The following is a 25,717-nucleotide window of genomic DNA, read 5'->3' as shown; positions in this document are numbered from 1 at the left end:
CCAAGCAAGCCTATGAGCAGCTTCAATAACAGAGTAATCAATTTTCACCACCTCACAAAAAGCGAAGCCTTTTCTAAGCATATCTAAGGCTTCCAAAGCATCTTATGGTTCTACTGATCACGGTTAGCTTGTTCTTTTGATAATATGCGATGAGATGCATTCACATTAGAAGGTCTTCCTATACTCAAATCTAATGTTTCCATCCTATACTCAAGAGGGGTTGGTATACGAAACTTCAGGTAGTCCAAACTCTGAGGATGGCATATTTTAGGTATGCAGTTGGAAAAATGGTCCAATTATAGTTTTGAAAACGAACGTACGAGTCATTAAGGAATTAGAACGCCACTGGCATTATGTTTTAGCTCGTATGAATTTGGCATAATTTTTCATTCTGGTGGGCTAGCTACACGTGACAAGGCGGATTACATGATTCTTAAGGCGTCACACGCAGCCATGTGATGATACACCAAAGAGAAGAACTGCTGTACTTCATTCTGATTTTTCCGTGGTTAAGTTATGAAGCTATTCAAAACAGCGTGTAGATGAAAAAATCCAAAATGAAGAATTGCGTTACCCTACAACTGTATGCACTAATTATGCCCATGAAAACACGACACCCATAGCAAATGAACATTTGAACTTGATACATACATGGAGCTTCAGCTGCCGGAATTACTATATTTAGCAAAGTTATTATCTCAAAGACAACAAGGATTTTCCAATGGTGGCAGAAATAGTTGGCATGGGAAGTATTCATAAATTTATAACTGCAACACAGATAGTTGGTATGGGAAGTATCTCCCTCAGTCCCTCGAATGATCCACAATGGGTAAACACAAAAGAACAGAGACTTCTAAACACAAACAAGTTGGTATGGTTTATGTCTCAAAAAAACGAAGCTCTACCATGAATTCTTGGTGCTTTGGCGAATACCATGCCACAGCTTTTGCTGAACCAAGGACCTGCAATGCATATTCAATAGCAAGTAGGTTCAACTACACGTAAAGGCTGGTCTCGGTTCTTCAAGTCAACGGCAATGCCTGGATCGACTCTAAAACTAAAGGGTCCAGCAATCTGAAATGCGTAAAGGGAAATTTTTTAGACCTTCAATGCTACATGCATATGTAAAAACATATGATAGAGGCTGTTAAAGAGAACAAGAAAGACGATAACTTTTAAACCAAGTCTCCTAGCATGTCATGTCGTTCTTTTTAATCAGACGAACTTCACAAGCTGAAAATCAAAACAAACCTTTTCAGCATTTTACTAAATAAGCACAAAAAAGGTCATTATGTTGTTTGCGACCATTCTATATCTTCTGTTGACATCACTAATTTATGCCATAATTAAAATAAGGTGTATAAATCTAGAGGCAGCTAGCATTTCATAAAAAACTTCTGGCCAGAAGCATTTCAAAGCTTTCGTTGGTGCATGACAAATCTAATCAGGTTCAAACGTAAAAGGAAACAATCAATAATAGACATGTTTAAAACCATCTGCTTTTACAGAAAAAAGACGGGAACAAAGTTACGTTTTTTCAACTACTGTGTTTCCGTCTTCTGTAAAATAAATCCTAGTAAGGGAAATACTTGCAAAAATATAAACATGACAGATAAAGAGAGAGATGCAGGCACCTGCTGCTGAAGAGGTAGGCTGGCATTGGGGCCTGAACATCTTCAAGACTTGGCTGTCTAGAATTAATAAGATCATGCACTACATTCGTAGCACCTGAAAGCAGTCCGGAACCAGAAGGAAAACACAAGCGGGCATGAAACCGGGTGAGATCCAGAAATAGCCTCTGGAACTTTCCATGCTGGGCTGTAAATGACACCGATGCAAACAGGTATGCAAGGAAGGCAGATTTTACTCCAGATGCCTCTAAAGAGAAGCAGTTGGGATCCTGAAAATCATCTTGCAATCTAACTGAGCAATCTCCCACGGAGGCAGTCATAGCAGCTCCTGCATGTAATAAAGAATGGCATACACCCTACGGATTATTCAATGATTGCACAAGACTTTACCATTAGTCAACAGTCAAAATGCTAAGCAATGCATCAAACTGTGGCTAGGACCAAATAAATGCTAGATCTTTTCCATGAAGCCCTGGGCGAAACTTCAATGATGACAATGTCATGAACTATGCTACTCCCAAGATTAAAAATCTTAGCATAGAGGTCTGACCTCAGAGCCAAGAATACATTTTTTTTAAAGTTATAAAGATACAAGTGCATAGGTTCAATGTTATTAGTTTCACCCCCTGAAGTCACTTGCATGAAAATTAATAAAATCTAATATCTTATGGTTTATTTCCTTAAATTTGACCTCGCTGAGTATTCCTCCATTGAAGCAGAAGCTAGTCTACAAAAAGCTTAGTGCCAAATCCTACATCACCATCACCATCCCCATGTGGATGACCAACCTCTAGAATTTAAAGTTAGAAAAACAGACAGGAGTTTGCTTACCGAGGATCCCTGATACCGAAACATGAGGACTTGAAAGGAATATTTCATATGGTTGTATCATTTTCAACTTCTGAGCTTTAGTCCTCCAGATTTCAAAATTCTGCTTGAAGGAAAAAGCAGTTTTGAGGGACAAACCAGGAAGGAGAGCAGCAGGTGGTTCATGGGTGGTGGTCTGATCACCTCTGAATTGTGTGGGTGACCCGGCGTTATGGTCCATACATAGATGATAACTGGCACCAGAGTTGGGAGAGAGAGAAGCCAGATCAATGACCATGGAAAATGGTACGTCCCAATAATTGCCAGATTTGTCAACAAAAAGTGCTGGCGAAACAGCTTCCACCGTTAAGTTGTGATTGGGGAACTTCAAAAATACGCATATACATCAGAACCAAATGACATAATCCTCAACAAGAAGAATCCTTTTCTTTACATGAATGGCACAACACAACTCACAGTACGAGAACAATAAGCTGTGAATAAATAGTGAATGTAACACAACACAGAGAATACATGGTAATAGTAGAAGAGTTACCTTGTGATGAAAGACTGCTTTTTCCGAGGTGTCTTCTAATCGGTATGAGAATATGAATGCGAATCTGTGCTAAGAAGCAGAGTATCATCGGAGTTAACAATAGTTCGGAAGAGAAACCAAAGGCGTATAAGGATTTGTCGAGAAGGTGTATCAGCAATATCACTACCACTCAAGATCAGCCCTCAAAGGACACCACATCAGAAAAGGCAGAAGACGTACCAAGCCAGAATATTCAAGAATAACTTCCTGTTATACACGTATTGTTTCTATTTGTAGTGATAAAATCTGTTACAAAGAAGATTCCTACTTATGTGTATAAATAGCAGTCTGTATCAAACATTTCGAAATCAAGGAAAACAAATATTTTCAGACTCTGTTTCTCTGTTCAAGTCTATTTCATTATGGTATCAAGAGCTGGTCAGGACTCACGTCCATATTTTCTTCTTTCTTTTCCTCGGGGTTTTTAGTCCAAAGCGCACAAAGCTCACGTCCATGGCTGAAACTCCCGAAACACCAACTCTCCCAAAATCAACTACGAATATCTCTCTTTCCTCACCCTCTAACTTGATTACTGTCAAGTTAAATAATGAAAACTATCTTTTGTGGAAGGCACAAACCATGCCTTACCTCAAAGGACAGAACCTAGTCGGGCATATTGATGGGACCATTGTTCCCCCCCAACTGCTTGATAAAAGTTCTAAACTAACCTCTGCCTTTCTAGCTTGGCACCAACCGGACCAAGCGATCATGAGTGTCCTCATTTCTTCTTTATCTGAACCTTTGATTGCACATGTGTTAGGGGCATCCTCTTCTCGTGAAATATGGGATATCCTCGAAGCACTATTTGCTGCAAATTCACAAGCTCGCACCATGCAAGTGCAGCTGCAACTTAATACCCTCAAGAAGGGTTCGGACTCCATTGCCGAATACTACAGGCGTGCTAAGCTTCTTCAAGATACACTAGCTATGGCTGGTAAAATCTTATCCCCTTCTGACTTCATTAGTTATCTCTTGGCTGGTTTGGGCACTGACTATGATTCCGTAGTCACGTCCATTACTACCCGTGCGGATCCCCTCACTCCAGCTCAAGTATATAGTCATCTTCTCACGTATGAGTCAAGAATACTTCATCAGAACAATGGTCTTACTGCCTCTCTTGATTTTTCTGCTAATGCTACTCAGAAACACACTGGGAATAATTTCTCACGAGGCCGTGGTTTCTCTCATGGCAAGGGAAGTTTCAGAGGGCGTGGTGGTCGTGGCAGAAATGGTGGCCGTGGTTTCCCCCCTCCCCACATGTCTCTGCACCTAATCGACCCACTTGTCAAGTGTGTCATAAGCAAGGTCACACAGCTAGCACATGCTACCATAGGTTTGATTTTAGTTTTCAATCACCACCTCCACCCTCCCTCTCGGCACATTTCACTTCAGGACCTCACTCCACTCAAACACCTTCACACCCCACTGACACAAACTGGTATCCTGATTCCGCTGCTACACACCATTTCACACATGACTTTTCTAATCTATCTCTTAATCCATCGGAGTACAAGGGTGATGATCAAGTCCGTATAGGTGATGGTAACTGTCTTCCAATAAATCATGTTGGCAGCTCCACCATCCCTTCCACTCATGGCAATTTCCTTCTCTCAAAACTCTATCATGTTCCTTCCATTTCTAAAAATTTAATTTTAGTCAGAAAATTTTGTGAAGATAATTGTCTATTTTTTGAATTTCCCTCTTCCTTTTTCTATGTAAAGGATTCTCGAACCCAAAATGTTCTTCTTCAAGGCCCTACTAAAGATGGCATGTATGTGTTTCCGCAAACATCACCATCTCTTCAAGCTGATGTTGGTGAACGTGTCTCCTCCTCTCAATGGCATATTCGGCTCGGTCATCCTTCTATGCAACTAGTTCACAAAATAATTTCACAAGTGTCTCTTCCTATCAAGTCATCTTCCTCCTCGGGTTTATGCTCTTCGTGTTGTAAGGCCAAACTCCATCAACTACCATATGGCCGATCCTCCTATAGATCACCTGCTCCTCTTAATCTTCTGTTTTCAGATGTATAGGGTCCTGCACCGATGCAATCTCGTGGTGGTTTTAGATATTATCTTTCCTTTGTTGATGACTATAGTCGGTTTACCTGGATCTTTCCATTAAAATGTAAATATGATGTAGTCACAGTTTTTCTTTCTTTCAAGAGTCATGTAGAAACGTTCTTTAATACAAAAATTCGTGCATTACAATCCGATTGGGGTGGAGAATTCAGATCTCTTAATAATGTGTTACACTCTTTTGGCATCTCTCATCGCCTCTCTTGTCCCTATGCTCATTCTCAAAATGGGTCAGTAGAAAGAAAACATAGACATATTGTGGAAACGGGTCTTGCATTACTTGCTCACTCCTCTTTACCTCACTCTTACTGGTCTGATGCTTTTGTCACTGTTATGTACTTAATTAACCGACTTCCTACTCCTACTTTAAATAACAAGTCTCCTTTTAAAGTTCTATTCCATCAAAAACCAGATTATCTGTTTTTAAAAAACTTTGGTTGTCAATGTTGGTCTAACCTTAGGCCCTATAATAATCACAAGATGAACTTCAGGTCTCTTCCATGTGTTTTTCTTGGATATAGTTCTTCTCATCATGGCTATATGTGCTTCCATATTCCTACGGCAAGAATGTACATTTCAAGAGATGTATTATTTGATGAAAATAATTTTCCTTTCTCGGTCTCTCAATCAAACAAATTTTCAGAAAATGATTCTCGGTCCAACTCATCTCACGTTCAGCTGCCACTTCCTTTTCCTTCTCAAAATAATGGGCCTTCTTCTTCTTATAATCAACATCTCACACGGCCCAGTTCATCACCCTTCATCTCCAATATCCTTTCATCTCCAACTCCTAGCCCACAAACCCAACTTCCGTTAGACTCACCCGAACAGTCTCTTCCATCAAGCCCACCCATTGACTCATCTAGGGCACCCTTACACTTACCCTCTCCAGACTCCTCCCTTCCCATCGCGACTTCTCCTCCTAAAATCACTCCCAGCTCTGGTCATCCGATGCAAACAAGAGCCAAAGCCAACAAAACCTGTCCCAAAATAAGAATTGACGGCACAGTTTCATGGCCGATACCACGCGCCCATGCTACTTCCATTGTCATTCCAAAGGAACCCACCTCAGTTACACAAGCCTCTAAATTTCCCGAATGGAGGCATCCAATGCAGCTGGAATTTGACGTGCTTATGTCCACCAACACTTGGTCACTGGTTCCTCCTGCCTCTAATCAAAATATAGTTGGTTGTCGACGGATTTTTAAAACCAAGTATTTGTCAAATAGTTCTGTCGAACGGAGAAAAGCGAGACTGGTTGCTAAGGGCTACAATCAACTTGAAGGCCTGGACTACAATGAAACGTTTAGTCCCGTGATCAAGCCCACATCCATCAGGTTAGTTCTCTCCATTGCAGTCTCCTCTGGTTGGCCGATTCACCAATTAGATGTTCAGAATGCTTTCTTGCATGGGACTCTTGATGAGCATGTTTTTATGACTCAGCCTCCTGGGTTTATACACCCTCAATTTCTCCAATATATTTGTAAACTCAACAGAGCTTTATATGGCCTTAAACAGGCTCCACGAGCCTGATATGCAAGGCTCAGTTCTCAGTTACTTGAGTTGGGATTTGTAGTTTCAAAATTAGACACCTCTTTATTCATTTATAGGCATCAATCGGTGGTTGTGTATTTTCTAGTCTATGTAGACGATATCGTGCTTACTGGCTCCAGTCCGAGTGTTTTAACCCATTTCATTTCTGAGTTAAGCACTGATTTTTCTCTTAAGGATCTGGGCAATTTACATTATTTCTTGGGTCTTGAATGTCGACGTGATGCTACTGGATTTATGATTTCTCAATGAAAGTATATTTTGGATTTACTTAAGAGGTGAATATGTTGGACTGTAAGCCAGTTAGCAGCCCTATGTCTCCTTCCACTAAGTTGTCTGCGTTTGATTCCACATCAGTAGAAGATCCTACATTATATCGCAGTGTAGTGGGCAGCTTACAGTACTTACTCTTCACTAGACCAGATCTTGCTTTCTCTGTCAACCGTGTTTGTCAGTTCATGCATGCCCCATGCTTATCTCATTGACAGAGTGTTAAGAGGATTTTATGCTACTTAAAGCATACACTGCATTATGGTTTATTTCTTCAATCATCTTCTACTCCATTTCTGGCTGCATACACCGATGTGGACTGGGCAGGGTGCCCCGATGACAGAAAATCAACCGGTGGTTATTATGTTTTTTATGGTAAAAATTTGGTCTCATGGAACTCAAAGAAACAGTCTACTATAGCCAGATCAAGTATAGAAGCTGAATACAAGGCCCTTGCACATGCCACTTGTGAGTTGTTGTGGCTCCAATCTCTATTGTATGAACTGAGAATTTTTTTAACAAAACCACCTACTCTTTAATGTGATAATTTGGGAGCTACTTACCTGTCCATGAATCCTGTGGTGCATTCTCTTACAAAACATGTTGATATTGACTATCATTTTGTACGGGATCAAATTCAAGCAAAAGCACTTCAAGTTTCATTTCTTTCAAGCGAGGATCAGCTTGCGGATATTTTTACAAAGCCCTTATCTATCTCCAGATTTTCAACACTAAGATCGAGCCTCACTGTTCTTCCAGACATGCTTGGCTTGCAGGGATGTATCAGCAATATCACTACCACTCAAGATCAGCCCTCAAAGGACACCACATCAGAAAAGGCAGAAGACGTACCAAGCCAGAATATTCAAGAATAACTTTCTATTATACAGATGTATTGTTTCTATTTGTAGTGATAAAATTTGTTACAAAGAAGATTCCTACTTATGTGTATAAATAGCAGTATGTATCAAACATTTCCAAATCAAGGAAAACAAATATTTTCAGACTCCGTTTCTCTGTTCAAGTCTATTTCATTAAGGTGTCTCCCAACGCTTTCAAATTGTTATAGTGATAAAGTGTTAAAAATTACATGATTAAGTTGCTAAAATGAATGATATGTTTAACCAAAATATGAATTAAGCACTTAATTATATAGTAAAGTTTAATGCTTGACTCAATGTTAAATTATGATTAATATCTCAAATTTTATTCTAATATTTTTGTTAATGATTGCAGGGCATTGTGGGAAAGTTGTTAAAGATATATGGGTATTCTCGGAATTACCCAACTGACACAGCAACTACAAAGAATGCTTGAAGACTCACGCTATCACACTTTGAACTGAGGGGCAGACATGCGGATAGCAGCTTCCAGGAGACGCAGCACGCAGGAACCTGGGCTGGATCGAGCGGCTCAAAACGCACGAAAATGGAACGCGATCTTGGGCTGACTCACGCACGCTCAAAACGCAGGAAATCGAGATGCGAAACGCAGAACTGGATTGAAGTGGAATGCAGGAGCTGAGATCGAAACGCACAGCAGGGGCGAAACGCACGAAGTGGAATGCGGGAGGAGACCAAAACGGCATGCTGGGCTGAGACGAAACGCGCAGCTGAGAGAGGAAACAGAGAGTATAAAGAGAAAAAGAAATTTTCATGCGCCGCTCTCTCCGTTTTTAGTTTTTTTGTTTTTTTCCGTTTTCGTCTGGTTTTTTTCTTCAGCATTGTTTTTACTCTGAGATTTTTCTTTCGGTATTATTTTTCTGCTGCTGGTTCTTCTTCTTCGGCTATTGGGGTTTTCAGCACATTTAGAGATTACAGTATTTTCATTTTGCAATTTTTGCTTAGTGCAGTAATTAGTGATGTTGGATTTTAATCTTCTTGAACATTTTGTTAATCTAGAGATGATAGGCTAGATTTTTAGCTTGGGATTCAATGAGTAACTCATGACTATTTGGGGTTGGATTCTCTTCAATATTTAGTGCTTTTGATGATTAACTTGATGGATTATATTTCAATGTGCATCTAGGAAAGATTAGAGTTCTTTGTTCTTGGTTTAGATCAATTGTAGACGTAAAGGCACAATTGATACTTGAACAAGTAACATGACTTTGATGTTTTTCTTTCACTTTTATATAATTGTCATATAATTTGTCAAGTAGTTTTGTTAGAATAAAAATGGTTGTTCATTGCTATATCATCTGACCATGATTTTCTAGGAATGAAAAAATGGTTGAGAGAAAATGAAAAGAGAAGTAAATCCATCACCAAATTAGTGGGCGAAAATTGCATCCCAAGTGTTTGTTTAATTGCTTCTTACAAGTTTAAGTCAACTCCCGCACATTTTCTTTAAATCTCTTGATTCTTAGCAATTTTAGAAAAAAATAGATTCACTGTTATTTTCAACTTTACTTATGCTTGAGCTTCTCGACAATTTCTCTCATAATTCATTCCACGCTCCTTTAGTAAATAGCCCCATTTAGGTGTGAATATAGTTAGCGGTTAAGTTCTAAAATTTATTCTTCTTTTCTTTTTATTATTTTTTTGTTCATTGCTAACTCATTTAGTTTAATCTTTTCTTATCATTTCAAACTTTCGTGTCATTCTAAACGGTAATATGTTATCTTGCGAAAATGAAATGTTTGCTAAACTCATTGTTCCTGTGAATTCGATCTTGAGATTTACCCTTGTATTATTTTGACAGCTTCTACGCTTGGAAGTCAAAATTAAAAGCTGATCATATAGCAATGAGGATGCCGAGTTTGGCGGTGGTGCTGATATTTCCCCAGTCTCCTTCATCAAGGAGGACACGAACTTCTGCAAATTGAACTGACCCAACAAAGTACAAAACCAGTTTTCAGAGAAGGGAATAGTGAGGACGCGATGGAGAGCGAATCCGTCGGAAGCGGCGGCGTAAGACGGGACAAATGGTGCGGCCATAAAGCGCTGCATGAAGTGCAGCTGCTTGGCCCTTGAGAGCCTGGTGCCTCTCGAAAGTCCCAGCGGAATTGGGTCACCAGGAAACGGACGAGCCAATCCGTCAAGGGTCCTGGGCGTGGAGACGTCGAGGTCCCAAAAGCCTCCGTCCATTGCCCATCTCAGTTTATTCATCCTTTCCCCTTCCTTCCAAAGCTATTCGATTTTCTGCAACTATGCTCAACCTAAACTAAAATACACCCCTAGCAAAAGATTTTCAAAATTCTTCCAACACTTGCACTTGGCTTGCCACACCCACAGTAAGAAGTATATCAAAGGGAGGGTATTGGAGTTCAAGGCCTCTGAAGGCGCCATAGCACAGTACAGATGCTTCCCCTCTCTCGCCTAGCGATTTTGTTTTGTTGTTGCCCCAGTCACTTTTATTTTGTTTAGAGATTTTGAAATGTTGTAAGGATACGAGATGGAATGAGTTAAGTGAAACTTTGGATAATTAGTTGAGATGAGATGAAAATTAAATAAAATTTTATTTTTTAATTTTATTTTTGTTTTAGAATTTAAAAAAGTTGAATTATTTATTATATTTTATTTAGAAATTTAAAAAATTTGTAATGATTAGATGAAATGAGTTGAGTTATAAATCTAAACAAGGCTAGTGAATGAGTGTTAAATGTGATTAAAGAAGTGTCAGTGCGTGCAAAAATGTAAGGTTGGCTACGTGGAAGTCGACAGATGTGGGGATGTTCAAAGTTTCAAACTAAATGTGGATGGTGGTTCTTATAAAAATTCGGGATTGTCGAGTGGTGGAAGCATTATTCGTGATTCACATGGAAGAGTTATGGCCGGTTTTGATCATTTTTACGGTCAAGTGACAGATAAAATTGCATAGTGTAGAGTTTTGCTTGATGGACTACAATTACGTTGTTTGCTTGGTTTGAAAGATTTATTGGTGGAGTCCGACGCAAGAGTGGTGGTGGGATGTTATCTTATAGTGTTCGTAAGTATTGGTTTTTATGAGATTTTTTGGAGTAAGTGAATGAACTTGTTCATTTGCTTAAGGTCTGTTTTCGGCATAATTTTAAATAAGCTAATATGGTGGCCGATTTCTTAGCAAAATAGGGTACCAACAGTAAAATTTCAAATTTTATTGGAGACGGCTTTGTGCAAGGACGACTTCAGGGTTTATTTCATTTGGATAAATTCGATATTTCTTATATTCGACATCTATGTAATCTTAGTTTTTTTTTTTTGGGTATGCAAACGTTGTAATCATGGTTGTTCCTTAGCTTCAGGGTGTTTTAATTATAAGAAGCCTTGACCTAGACTTTTCTTTTTATAAAAAAAAAAAAAAAGGTGATGAAAGAAGTGAAAAATTTAAGATGAAAACAGCATCTCTCTTCAAGGATCATATATAGCTCGACGCAAATCCAATAAATATCATAATAATGACTCATAATCTAGAAATAATTTTAGAACTCGCCATCATATTATTTGAATCTAATTCAGATTCTAAGACCAGAACTTCGACCATGTTGAAATCAATCAAGAATCTCGTCCAATTATTAACAGAAATGATACAAAATTATGTTTTTACAACCCTCAAATGGCAAATTCAGGGTATCCATCATACATCAATTATTTAGTTTGTTTCATTATGCCGTGTTAGGCTGTTACCATTATACCTTTGTACAGAACACTGTTTGAGTCGGTATCGTCATGAAATACACATAAAATGATGCTCTACATGACCATAATCACTGTCATGAGTAACAATGTTACCGATAAAAAATTCTGTTAATTTACAGCACAAATGTTGGGGTTAGTTCTCAACAGCAGTCCCATTGAACTGAGATTGGTAATACGAATGCGAATCATGAGCAAGCGTCTGCACAAGAGAATATATGCATAATATCAAACTCAAATCTATCAACCAAACCATTTAATAAAGATATTCTAAACCAATTCAGTAAGCCATGATATACTCCAAATACCTGTTCCTGTGAACGGAAATACATGAAGGGCGTATAATGCAAGAAATTTGAGACCCTGGAGGTATATATATCAGCATACCTGCATTATAAAGATATTAAGATGACCATTCTTTAGGAGAATATTTAAAATTATAATTGACCTTCAGTTACAGATATGACCAAAATTCACTAACTCAAAAACAGAAGTACGTAAGATGAAGAAAAGAGAGAATGCATACTTCTCGATTTGTCTCATCAAATGGCTTTTATCCCACAGACCTGCACGTGAAAGGAATCCCCACCTAATGCAGGACAGATACAGCAAGTTAGGTTCACAATGCATTAAATCTGAGTCGCACATCACAAGAAAAATCTACTCTCTATTCAGAATAAACCCATGCACTTATATCAAACCAAAATTAAACTCCACGTATTTGTTCATTTACAATGAAGGCATTGGGTTCAGCAATAATGATATGCCCCAACATAATCAAAACTAGCTGTAACCCCAGCAGTCACTCTCTCCAACCTTTTCTATCTTTAAAAGTAGGTCGAGACATTGAAAACAATTTGCAAGTTTTACAAGGTATTGAAGAGGGTTGCTTCAATTCTGATTTAGATAAAAGTTTCTTGCGAAGAAACTATTTGAAAGCTAGCTGTATTAAATAAAAACAGTCATCTTCCACGGCATGATGCTCAACCCATTCCACATTGCAAATGGCACATCCTCATGGAACCAATGAGCATATCAACCGATGATCACATTCGTGAAGTGGCAGCTCCTTGTACATATTTTAGTTACGAAGTACACTTTCCACAATAACAGAACATATTAAGAAAATGTGAACTTCATTGATTCCTTATAAGAGATATTCTGCACTAGCTTAATAAACTGAATAAAATCATCATCGTGATTCATGAGTCAGGTAAGTCAAGCAGTTAAAAGAATTGGCATGCGTTATCCAAACCTAATGCTACAATGCAACTGTAGCCGATGATGACTGCCAATTATACTTTAAACATCATCTGAAGCAGATAATAATAACTTTAACCTCATTTTGACATAAACATTTAATATGCAGATAATGCAGATGGTTTGATAAGTAAATGAGAGAAAAGAGGTTATGAACCAAGAGTGCGCAGACCTCATCTTACCTTCTGTTGAAGAGCTCTCCATCCGCTTCTAGCATTGGAGCAATTTTTTCGTCTAGTCTTTGCATAACAATAAGCAGCTTTTGCATGCTTTCTGCGAGTTCTTGATCATCCATGTTGGTTGCAGCAAGGGTCTGAAAGTACAGGGAGAATTTCATAGGAATTACCAAGAACTACCTCACCTATCTCACATTATTTATGAGATCATTAAACTTATCTGGTTAGGATCTCAATTCATTTGAAAGGCAAAAGATGACCCATATTTCATCACAAGACCAAGTACATGAGGGACATGCACACTGAAACATGATTCATTGTGCATAATCACAAAATGGAGACAGCAATGGAAAGGAAGGGTGAACGGACAAAGCTTACTTGAGCAGGACGTCCTTTTATTCGCCTTTGCAGAGAAAGCCGTAGTTGGTTAAAAAGTTCTCCTACTACCTCCTTTTGATTTATAAGCTCTATCAGTGATGCTCTATGACCCTGGCTACGAATCAAAGCACTATACTGCAATTCCAATATTTCATTAACCACAAAATACTCTTGTTAGCGCAAGGTATTGGTCGTGTTTTAGTCTGTAGAACAGAAACAGTTCAATATAAAGCAGCATTTAGGGCCAGATAATGTTCTCTTAGATTCAATTTTAGTTTCTATTCTTATTTCTGACATACTGTGCCCATCATTACAACAGAGAACTTTAGAGATTTCTGAAGTTTCAAAAACAGGTATGATTCCCTACCCCTACAGCATATAAAGCAAATCACAGTTACCCTAACCTCTTCTTCCAGTTCTCGGCAAATCAATGCTGTTCGCCATCGCAGATGGACTTTGGATTGACTTACGTCAGTGTAAATATGGTCACCAACATACAATATCTCATCTCCATGGATATTTAGTGAATTCTCAACCATCTGAGCACTTCCCCCTGAATACAAGCCCCCTGTAGAAGAAGATAGTAGAAATGCAAAATAGGTGCATGAGAATGTTGAATAATGTCGACAAAATCAAAGAATAGATTAGTAATATAAATGAACAATGCCAACCATAAAAGGTGTTCATATAGACTCACATGTTTTAAAGTATTTGTGAGAAGTTTTAAAAAAGTTGGTTGAGAACAGAAATAGCAAATTTGAACAATATAAGAATATAGTCATTCAGCTGAAGCTTTACCTTCACAGAAAATCATCCCAATGGTCTGGTGATTACTTCATATTCACTCATGATAGCTTAATAAGCAATGATTTTGCTTGCATCAGATATGCTTATATTCATTACTCAATCATCTACCAGCCAAAAGATCTTTTCACAGTGTACAAACTAAACAAGATAGAATGAAGGTAAGATTTGGGCACAGTTCCTCTTTGCATTATGTGGTCATATGGGGCGGAATGAAAATGATCAAATTTTTAATGAAAGAGCTGAATGGGAACTTGCATAAATCCATTTTTCCCCTTACCATTATTTGACTGGTTGTGTGCTTTGGACCATATACATTGAGATCTTTTCCCGAAATTCATTCCACTTTTGACATTTCGAGTGTAATTTGTTGAGAGAAGGTGCTAATTTATTCTCACCAAGCCTACTCCTTAAACCTTCAGTATATGTAAATCATTTCTGATGATCCTCTCCTGTTAGTTATTTATTACTGGGTAAAATTTTGAACTTATTCATTTCAAATTAAGATGTTCAGGCAAATGATTTAACAAGTCAGGGACTAAAACATTAATTACCTGTGCGAGCCTTGAAGCGTGGACGCATAAGGCCCTCCCCTGTCACCACCTCGTACATCGGGTGTGACATTTGGAAGAATTCTGGCTTCCTTGCTGAGACTATTACCTACACAGAGGGGAGAAAAAAAAAATCATATTTAGTACTCATCAATGCACTTAGAATTCCTTTGCTCAGTTATCGTGAAGGATAGCTGTCTTTACATCCAATTGCTCCAATTCCAGATTAAAACTGGCCATTAAAAATGAAAGGAGAAAATAATTCAATGGTGCGAGAAGGAAAATTTTCAGAGAGGATGATGTTTCAGGCATGACTAGGGAAAGAATGATAACAACAATTTTGTAACACACTTCAAAATGCAGTCTTCATTGACACTTATCCTTTTATAGTTTAGCAGCGCTTAGCAAAGACCAAAGAGAATAATAACTAATCAGTGCAGCATGAAGTAGAAGATGTATACTCACGATGTCAAATAGATCACGCCAACCCATATCGTTGGGAAGAAATCTGTTAAAGGAATGCTGCATCATTTTGTCTGTGTAATGATAATCTGAGTTGGTAATAAGCAGAAGCTTTTTACCAGCCTGAAATATGAAAATGTCCAATTAAATAAGGAGCAAAATGATTTAACATGCTATGCCAATTAAAAATTTACAATAAAGTACCTCCTTTTGGTCCAAAAGTGCCAAAGGCAGTTCTGGATCAGGTTCAACAAACAGTTCGGGCTTGGACATTATCTCACTCTGCAAGAATGCCACAAATTAATAGGTGCTTGAGAACTAAAACATTATACACCAGATAATCTATATCCATGGTTATATGTACCTTAAGTTGACCTTCAACATGTGCCCTAAAGAGAGCCCTTCCAACAGCCTAAAACCATCCCAAGAGTTAGGAAGGAAACAAAAATAACTAGTACTAATACACCATTGTCTAATAAAATTTCCAGGAGTATATTGCCTGGAAAAGCCCTTTATAATCAAGTGGACCAAGTTCTGCAGCTATTGCACCATTGTCCAATCTGTCGACCATCTGAAAGGAATCGCATGACCTTAATTGTTGACTACGTAATGGAAAAAAGAAATGACATACAGTGACAGGTCAAAACTCAGAATCTTTGTGAATAAATGAGTCACAATAGATAAGTGCTATAGAATCCAAAGGTTCCTAGATATCAAGATCAGAACAGATGATATGAACAGAACGTCAGTGGCCCATTTGTATATAATTTTGCCATGAGAAAACTTGCACTCTGATTCTAACTTGACTCTGTTATTAACAAATTAATTACCCATCTCCTCTCAAAGTATCCAACAATTCTATTTGTTCAAATTATTACAAACCCATCAGGGGGACTAACTGATACAAAATAGTTTCAAATTTCTCTTTCCTAGGATCTTGTTTATTTGAGAAATCTCCACATTTTCTCTAAATTTTTAAAATCTCGACAATACTCCATATAAAATTTCCTGTCATTTCAGAGAACTTTAAATGCCACTGATATAAAAAGCCTGAATCCATGGCTCTCTTGAACTCTTACTGGCGTGGGCTCAGAACAAAAGGCCTCAGTATCAATATTAGGGTAACCCTACCAGCCATCATTAACGTAAGCTTTAATGAACTGGAAGAAGTGTATAGTTTTTTTTTTGGCAACGCCGGGGGGGGGGGGGGGGGGGGGGGGGGGGGGGGGGGGGGGGGGGGGGGGGGGGGGTGTTGTTCTATCAATCAAATGGAGCAACAGAAGTAAACGAAACTGCAAGGGACCTCTAAGAAAATTGAGGGAAATTAGAGGCAATCAGGGGTCCTTCTATTGATAAAGTATCATTATTAATGCAATGTGAACATGGAATGGTAAAATTCAAGCCTAAAACAAAAAACAAAATAATTAAATATAAGGCAACTAAGTCGTTCAAGGCTACCTGCATATAAGCCACAGCTTCTGAAACTGAGAATAGTGTATTCAAGAACTCCCATCGACTCTCTTTCCGCAGATCCACCAGTTCTCTTCCATACATCTCACTTCCATACATTGAAAGTTAAGTTCACACTATTTTTAAATAACTCCCATACATCTCACTTCCATACATCGAAAGTTAAGTTCACACTATTTTTTAAATAACTCCCATACATCTCACTTCCATGCATAGAAGTTAAGCTTAGAATATATATAAAACAATGTAATTCCATTTTTTTCACAAGTGATACATCAAAACACTACAGGTTGACAAAACCAAAAAATACATGTACTAGCAGTGGTGGAGCCAGGATTTTATTTTAGTGGGTGTATACTTGAACTAAAATAAATAAGTAAAATAATTGATATGATACTATTTTCGGAATTTTTAATAAAAAACTAATTACAATTGTTCTTTATGAGTTTTCATATTTGAAAACATTGTATAATTTTCATCACTGATGCTAGAGAAAACCTCTCTCTTTATATACATAATAAGGCAATCATTCATCAAACCATCCCCGTTCAGTTACACAGTCAATTCTTTACAATACTCATTGCAGAAATAACATTTCTATAATTGCAATTGATATTGGTGAAAATCATCCAAACTTTACATGCAAATACACCAATTTATAATATGCATATATATATATATATTTTTGTTTGGACTAGTTTCTTAGTCAGGACACCTATCCCTTTGAGTTTTGAAAACTCATTGTTGTTATTGGAGCACACGACTACCGAGTAATGTGAGATTTACTCCTGAAATTTTGATGAAAAAACTGAGCAAGACATCAATTTTTATCACAGTCCGTTGTCACATATATAAAGCCAAAATAAGTAGTTACCAACCTTGATTGAACATCAAAGCTGAATTATTTTTAGAGAAACCAAAACCAAAACCAATTTTGTACTCAAAGTTTCAATTACCGTACAAACTCAATAATTAAGTCCATAAACTCTTCTAGTGGGCATTACAGTTAAAAAAAAAAATTATAAATATAAAATGGGTGCAATTGCACCAACTCCTTACAACATGGCTCCACCAGTGTGTACTAGGCAATGAGGTGGTCTTTGAGACAAAGCAGTTGATATAATTCACATGCAGGGATATAAGTGCACTAATTAGCATTACATAGCTAAACAGAGGCAATATAGTGGGAATAAATCCTATAAGATTGCATATTTTTGGCCCAAAAGATTTCATCATAACAAACCTTTTGTAAAGAGACAAGCCCAACCTAATTAATAGCCCGGTATATGCTTTGCATGAACACTATCAGACTCAATATTGCTCCATAGTTTACACAATGGATAGGTAAGCTTCCACATAAATAAATTTCCATAATCAAGATGTCAGATTCAAAGCATACCTTACAGCTCGAGTAGAAAGCATTTTGGTGCCATGCATAGCCCTCTTTACATACCCAAATCGGTCAGCCTTGACCAAGTTACCTCTCTCTTTGTCTATGACAAGGCCTCTAATAACCTAAATGACAAAATCAAACAGTATGTGCTTATAAACAGGAAAGAAAGTTCAAATCTCAGGACTTGGAACAATTTCATTGTCTATAGACTCTTCAAATTGCTTAGAAATGGAGATGTCACCAAGTCTGGGTCGAAAGCAAGTCCATCAACAGGAAAACCCATGTTCCTTAAATTCTCCATACAATAGTCATATGCCCGTCCTTCCCAAGCCTGCAAGAAAACAGATGCATGACAGACAATTCCAGTTGTTCAATGACACACGCAGACCACCACTCTCTAAATGAACAATCTTTTGGCATATGAGTTAGGTGAATAGCCTCATTCCTATTAAAAAACATTCTAGCAACATCTAACTCCAATTCCCTTTCTGTTATATAGGTAAACATCTAACTTCAATTCTGGCATCGCACATATAACATATAGGGATCTCTATACAAATTGTCACAAAGAGAAAATAAAGTCTTCACCAGTCTTCATCTAAGCTAAAACGTTTGAACTAAAATGTGAGAAAACCAAAAAAGGAGACTCAATGAATAGCTATCTGCAATTGCATGCCTCATTTAGTAGAAGTAAATTTTGAAGATGATGATATCAACAGTAGTATCTATAAATCTATAAATATATACCATCACATTATAATGCATCAGGGTATAGTCCATATCGTATCCAATTGCACTGATTGATCGAAGATTCAAAGTACGACTGCAAAATATACCACGAGGTGAATCTCTTGACGAAGAAGGGTTCTGCATGTTAACAAAAAAAGTTAGGAGGAGGGGGAAGAAATAAAAATAAAGAAAAAATGAATATTTTGCTTCTCACAAGTATTTCAACTGAGCAAGAGGAGAAAAAAGGGGGAAATATGCAAGTATTTAGTAGGCACCAATAACTTCAAAATTTCAAAGATCAGCGACATTGCCCAAGTCATGCAGGAAAATTGAAAAAATAGTCTCTTTCCTTAAAGTGCCAGGGGTCATATCAAGATGGGAAAGAAAGTATACATGAATAGTGTGGAAGGAAAGTGAGAAAATGAGTGTACGTCGACAACAAAGCAAGGAGTATGTATAGACTTAATAAGGAGATATTAACGAGTTGAATTTCTAGCTTTGGAGCATATTGACATAACTAAATATAATTTCGGACTTGAGATCTTAATGAAGAGGTATTGTCAAATTTATAATAACAGTTGCGGAAGAGGTTAACACAACTTAGATGAGACATGAAAGAGATATGGAGAAGCACAAAGAAGACTACCAGAAAATAGCTTCTTGATATTGAGAAACATCCTCTGAGCACAACTGAAAGCAAATAGTTATTAAATTACAGGGACCAAATGTAGGAAATGAACTGCACCGGGATACCCAAGTCTCTAAGCAAAACCTCAGCTTCCTGAGCTTCCACCCGTGCAATTTCCTCAATTGGACCTTCTAAGCTTGCCTGACCGTCAATTCCTACATAGGAAGACCAAAACGCACGTGATTAGCAAAAGTTGAAAAAAAACATAAAGATATATCACCGGCTCATTTGCTTGGCAGCTGTTAGTAGGAAAACTTAATAATGCAACAAACAAGTCGTGCATGCTTTACTGCTTTTGGCGCAGCATGCCAGCATGTTGGGCATTCGGCATTCCAGGAAACTATGAAGAGAGGACAACAATCAAGGTGTACCAAGAACCCAGCAATCAAAACTATTCGGGTACACCAGGAATTTGTCTACGTTCCAAGTGTATTGGGCCAAATAGAAAACTACTAAGAAAAACAAGTTGGTTTAAGTGCTATGAGAGCGAATGAACTGTAGTTTAAATGACAATTCCTCCTCCCATAATAACAAGATAGACGGTGAGGTTATTGGCAATTGTAATGAACAAGTGCAAAGGGAAAACAAGGCTGCTTGCCATCAAGTAGCAATAGACATTGACAAGGAAAACCAACAAAAATAATAGAAAAGACAGAAAAAAGTATGTATGTAGTTTTTACCCAAACCCTGAAGATGTTCCGACTTGAGATTGAAATCCCCTTTGGTGCTTTCTCCCAGATAATCAACGTCGGACGTACTCGAAGACGTCACCGAGAACACATCGCCACCGACGGACTTGGCGTCCATTCTCAAGCGATACCTCATCATCATCGGCGGCATTGGAGCTCTGCCGGAGATCACATGCGTACTGATATGAGCTGTGAGTGGGCTAATTAGAATGAAATTTCTGAGACATTGGGTAGAGGCCATTGATACAGATAGAGGGGCACTCTCCCTGTACACTGAGAATTTGCCCAAAACCTCAGCCGCATACATGCGCGTCTGTGTCTGTCTCTCTCTCTCCGTAGGCTGTAAGGTGTAGATGTTAAGGAGAGTTTTTTGGCAACTGTGCTATGACCCTCGTGCGGGTGCGGACACGGCTTTGGTTTTTGCCACTTCAAAGTCTGAGCAGACTGGAGAGCTACTTTTTGCAGAGGGAGACTGCAACTTGGAAGACCACAAAAATATCTCAAACCAGTAACTTTTGATCTCTGGCGTGCCGTCTAGTAAACAATTTTTTATTTATTTTTTTTATTTATAATTTTTTAACATATTTAAATGTTTTTAAAAAATAAAAAAATATATTAAAAATCATTTCTTTAATTATTAATTAAAAAAATTTAAATAAACGAACGATTAAAATGAGAAAGGAACAAACTGACATTTTCATTTAATAATCGATCGGTGACAACGAAACTTTACCCCCACAGGCCACAAACACAAAAGAGTCAGCACCATGAACGAATCTTTATTCGAAATATAACATTACGACAAATTCTAGTTATCATTTTCCATGTGATATATGAATATTTGATTTTTTATTTTTATTATTTATCTCCTTATACTTAAAAGTGTATATTGCCTGATGAACAGTAATGAACAGTATAAATAGTAAGATGAACAGTGATAAACAATATTCTTATTTTATGTTTCTCTTCTTCGTCCATCTCTATATCCTCACAACAATTCTCTTCACAAAATCACCACAAAATACCACAAAAATATCACAAAATACCACAACAGATCACAAAATCACCGCATACAATATCTTAATTGAATTATATGTAATGATCAATAAACGGAGAGACCCATTTCGAGAGAGGAAGTTGTGGGGAGACGAGGCCTGCCATGGGAGCTTCGACTGTGGCTTGGGTCCATGGGGGTGGTCGCCGGAGGAAGAGGAGCTCGATGGTGGTGGTGCAGTGGTGTGGGGACAACATACGGCGATGGTATGGTGGAGAAACTGTGTCAGACCCATGCGGGAGAAGGAGTTGCGAGGAGACGAGGGCTACCATGGAGGTTTCGACGGTGGCTTGGGTCCATGGGGGTGGTCGTTGAAGGAAGAAGAGCTCAATGGTGGTGGTGCGGTGGCGCAGGCGTTGAGCCACAGTGGCGCAAGCGTTGAGACCCATTTCGGGTTGCTCACGTGCGGCGAAGTGAGGAGCTGCCAAGGGGCTTCGAAGGTGGGATTTGCTCGCCGGCGTGAGGGCAAGCTGGTGACGTGGTCGGTGACACCCACGGTGGCGCTGGGCTGCTTGAGAGAGGAGATCGGGTGAGAGAGGGAAGACATGGCTGAGCGGAGAGAGAGAGAGAGAGAGAGAGAGAGAGAGAGAGAGAAAGTGAGGGGAAAAGAAACTTTTTGAAATTTAAATCTAACATTTCATCATAACTCTCCAAATTTAATCAATGGTGAAAATTTAAATACTGATTTAAATTAATTTAAAATAGATAATTAACATATAAATATCATATCAAAAATAAATTATCAAATTTAATTTATAAAATATTAATCTTTCATCATTAAATAAATGATGAAATTTTGTTAAATATTTTTAAAAAATTAAAACTATATAAATAATTAGAGTTTTAATATAATTTAAATATGATAATATTTTTAATTAACTAAAAAGAACTATTACAATTACCAAAAAAATAGTCCAAAATTGTGTCGTGAATGTGTATTTCAATTTTTTATTTTTCTTTTAATTTTTCTATGTATTTTTTAATCATCATAAATATTTAAAAAAAAATTCACAACATCATTAAAAAATACTTCTTTAATCACTAAATAAAAAATAAAAATAAAAAATTAGGCAAACGTCCTTGACGTTACCTACTGCTAGTATCCCTAAAAGTGGCTATAAACATATGAACAGGAATGAACAGTCACTTTATTTCTTCCATCTGTGCCATTTGTGGTTGGGTCTTATTACGGTTTTGTTATCGTTTTTGTAATTTATTTTCCGCGTGGTCCGCGTAACACCATCTCTGCATCTTCTTTTTCTTTTGGTCTTCTCTTCACTTGGGGGTGCAGGGGACAGAGGCAGTAGCTAGGGCTGTGCAACGTGCCCGATGGGCCGATCACCCGTCCGACCCCAATTGAGGCCACCCGACAACAGTCGGGTTAATCGGATCCAGAACAACTAACGAGTTTGATATATCCTCTTATCAGTCGAAACCGATCACCGATAATCATTTTTGAACCAACCTCTTCTTCTCAAAGCCTCAAACCCTAGCCACCTCGCCGTTCTTCATTTTCATTTGTCATCATCGTCCCTTACACTATCTCTTTCTCTCTTCCTTTACAAAGAGCTCGATCGGTTGAGAAAAGAGCAAGATTTGGGATGTGCGAGGACTACAACTTCCCTATCGGCATCCTCCCTAAAGGCATGCGAGGCTATAATCTTGACCCCTCCACGGGAAAATTTTCTCCTACTTGGGCGGTAGTTGCAGTTTCTCGCTCGAAGGGTCGTACCAGTTGAAGTACAAATCCACTATCAGAGGTTTTATTTCGCAAGGCAAGCTCTCGAGCTTGGAGGGCGTTAGTGTGAAGCTCTTCTTCTTCTGGGTTGACATTGTTGAAGTACAAAGGAAAGGGGATAGTCTCGGATTCTCGGTCGGGAAAGCTGGTCCGGATTTTCCTATTGATAACTTTGAGGAGTGCCCTCAATGTGGTTGCGGATTGAATTGCAATGATGGGCAACTAAAGAAGGTCAGATCAATCCCAATTGTTTCTTCGATCGATTGAGAAAAGAGCAAGATCTGGGAATATCTTTGCAAGTATCTCGAGTTTTATAAAATTCTCATTTTGGGTGTCAGGCAATATCGATCATTTTTCCCATCTATACTGGTATATAATAATTACACCTATCAAGTAATGGGTTAGTGGAAAACGATGTCACTTTTTCAGGCTACTATCGTTGAGCATGATGGCTGGATAAAAGTAAATACCTTAGATTTTAATTTCTTGGATATACCAGTACTTGTTAGTGACTGTAAAGTCAAATTCGAAGTTCTTCTTGGACATTGGTTTCTCAGCATAAATGGTGCACAAGTAATGTAAATGGTGAAGGAGAAAGTGAACAAAACGTTGGAAGCCACAAGAAAATGGGTGCACAGTCGGTGTTTGAGAAAAGTCCTCATAGAACTTGTTTATTTACTTGTGAAAATTTTGTGAATTAAAGAGGTGTCTTATTAATGAGATAAAAACATAGAAAACATTTAATTGGGCATACGTGCCTTAGGCACGTAACATCTTTTAGTTTTATTTAAACACACGTATTAGTTATCAATTGATATGTATTATGAGAACGATGAATAATATTTCTCAAAGATGAATGATATACTTCTATTTCACTGTAATAAATGAGACTCTTTTATCTTAGGCCCAGCAGATAGTGAAAGTATTTCATCTCATCTCATCTTATCATTATAATTTTTTTAAATTTCATACAAAATATAATAAACAAGTTAATTTTTTTAATTTCTAAAATAATAATAATATTAAAAAATAATATTTTATTCAATTTTTAACTTTTATCTTAACTCATCTTATATCAACTCACTATCCAAATGACATCTAAATCATTCTTTATTTAAAAAATAAAAATAAAAATTGATAAATAATATCGTTTTATCATAATGAAATGAAAGTGATATAAAAATGTAGAACATTAAGTTTCCCAATTGATATTATTTTGGACAAATTACCATTTAGGTCCTTGTAGTCTCGGTTTTTTATAGATTGAGACCTCGTTTGTACGGTAAGATAAAATGAAATGATCTGTAAATAGTAATAAAATGATTTGTAAATAGTATTAAAATAGTTTAGATTAAGATGTTTTATGAGATTTTGAAAAATGAGAGTAAAAATGTTGAATAAAAATATTATAAAATTAAAATATTGTTAGAATTTAATTTTTATTAATATTATTTTTATTTTGAGATTTGAAAAAAGTTGAATTATTTTTTGTATTGTATTTAAAAATTTGAAAAAATAAAAATGATAAGATAATAATTAGATAAAAATTTGAAAATTAAAAATTAAAAAATCACTACAAGAAAAACGGGCTTTTGTGGCCATTTAATTGCGACGAAAAGACTATTTGTGACCAAAACAGACTCATTTTGACTGTAAATAATTATTTCGCTTGAATTAACTGGCCACAAATAAGCAGTTTTCTTATAGTGAATATTTATATTTATAATATTTAGATATTGAAAAATGCTAAAGGCAACCGCCCAATACAAATGCTGCGCAACCGGGTCCACGTCAATAAATGAAACAACTGTGTTTAATTTACGTAGCAGGCGTGATATAATGAAAAGGCAAAACACACTGTTTTGATTTTTCTCTTTCTACCTCATTCTGAGTAAACCATCTGCAAATGTTTCTTATACCTCTATAAACCATCTGTGTTGCTCAAATTTAAGCACATATGAAGTTTTCAAAAAAACACTGAGAAAATAATCTATTTCCTGATCTGGGTCTGCCCTCGTTGTTGTGTTTTCGAAACAGAGTGGCCATCGCGGAAGGTGTCTTCGTCTTCATCTTCATCTTCGTGAAAAAGAAACTGGAGAGTGGTGTCGAGTGTCTTCGTCTGATCCCAGCATTGGTATTTGAGTTATAACGTCCCAGTTCAAAATATCTGAACCAATTGGCCTACTTTAGAAATGATCTTCACCAAGAAATTAATGATCCAAAGGCTCCAAAGGTTTGGCAGTACGTTTCTGGCCAAACCATTCCAAGAAATGGGTTTGGGCATTTCTCTCTTATGTCGTCTTCTCGGTTTTTAATATATATATATATATATATATATATATATATATATATATTTTTATACTTGTGTTGACATGGCAACTCGGTTACCCGACGGTTCCCTACCGCCAGTTGTAAGTAGCATGACTGTTAGATATTAAGATGAGAAGATCTTACAATCGGAGTGATACTTGTGGTTTAAAAGGTTTTAAATAAGTCGTCGGGGGTAATGGTGATTTTTCCAATTCGTCCATCCGATAGCATTATGATGGGAAAAGCTGACATGGCACCTGATTGCCACATCATAACGAATAATAAGTTTACATTCATCAAATACATGCACTATCATCTTGCCACGTGGAAAAAATATTTAAAAAGTTAAAACAAAATAGAAAATCAAAAATTATAAAATAAAACCTTAAAGAATTATTGTTGAAATTATTTGAAAAATGTAAAAACAAAAAAAAATAAGGTGTATAAATTAAAAAAGAATTAAAAAC

General features: G+C 37.3%; 1 protein-coding gene and 1 pseudogene across 4 annotated transcripts; both read right to left on the bottom strand.

Moving 5' to 3' along the window:
• Positions 1-597: 597 nt before the first annotated feature.
• LOC121236123 lies at positions 598-10,299 on the bottom strand (annotated as a pseudogene).
• Positions 10,300-11,397: 1,098 nt separating this feature from the next.
• On the bottom strand, positions 11,398-20,664 carry LOC121237619 (5'-nucleotidase domain-containing protein 4-like). Of its 4 annotated transcripts, none has more exons than XM_041134460.1 (17): positions 20,140-20,662; positions 19,488-19,614; positions 18,790-18,865; positions 18,284-18,373; positions 18,049-18,164; positions 16,638-16,737; positions 15,679-15,750; positions 15,544-15,591; positions 15,384-15,461; positions 15,183-15,302; positions 14,721-14,826; positions 13,767-13,930; positions 13,363-13,497; positions 12,991-13,121; positions 12,075-12,137; positions 11,857-11,935; positions 11,398-11,750 (listed from the first exon to the last, which is right to left on the bottom strand). In XM_041134460.1, the coding sequence occupies exons 1-17, from the start codon at positions 20,453-20,455 to the stop codon at positions 11,685-11,687; spliced, it is 1,887 nt and encodes a 628-aa protein (XP_040990394.1). In that variant the 5' UTR covers positions 20,456-20,662; the 3' UTR covers positions 11,398-11,684. The 4 variants fall into 4 exon arrangements, 3 of the variants coding, with proteins under 3 accessions (XP_040990394.1, XP_040990386.1, XP_040990406.1); XM_041134452.1 differs by having other exon boundaries at positions 18,790-18,909; positions 19,517-19,614; positions 20,140-20,661; XR_005934945.1 differs by lacking the exons at positions 11,398-11,750; positions 11,857-11,935 and adding an exon at positions 12,793-12,861 and having other exon boundaries at positions 12,082-12,137; positions 18,790-18,909; positions 19,517-19,614.
• Positions 20,665-25,717: the final 5,053 nt, after the last annotated feature.

The sequence above is a fragment of the Juglans microcarpa x Juglans regia genome, chromosome 1D (genome assembly GCF_004785595.1).
Source record: "Juglans microcarpa x Juglans regia isolate MS1-56 chromosome 1D, Jm3101_v1.0, whole genome shotgun sequence".
Classification (NCBI taxonomy): Eukaryota; Viridiplantae; Streptophyta; class Magnoliopsida; order Fagales; family Juglandaceae; genus Juglans; species Juglans microcarpa x Juglans regia.
The sequence above is the reverse complement of the archived record's forward strand: the minus strand, read 5'-3'. Positions and strand labels throughout refer to the sequence as shown.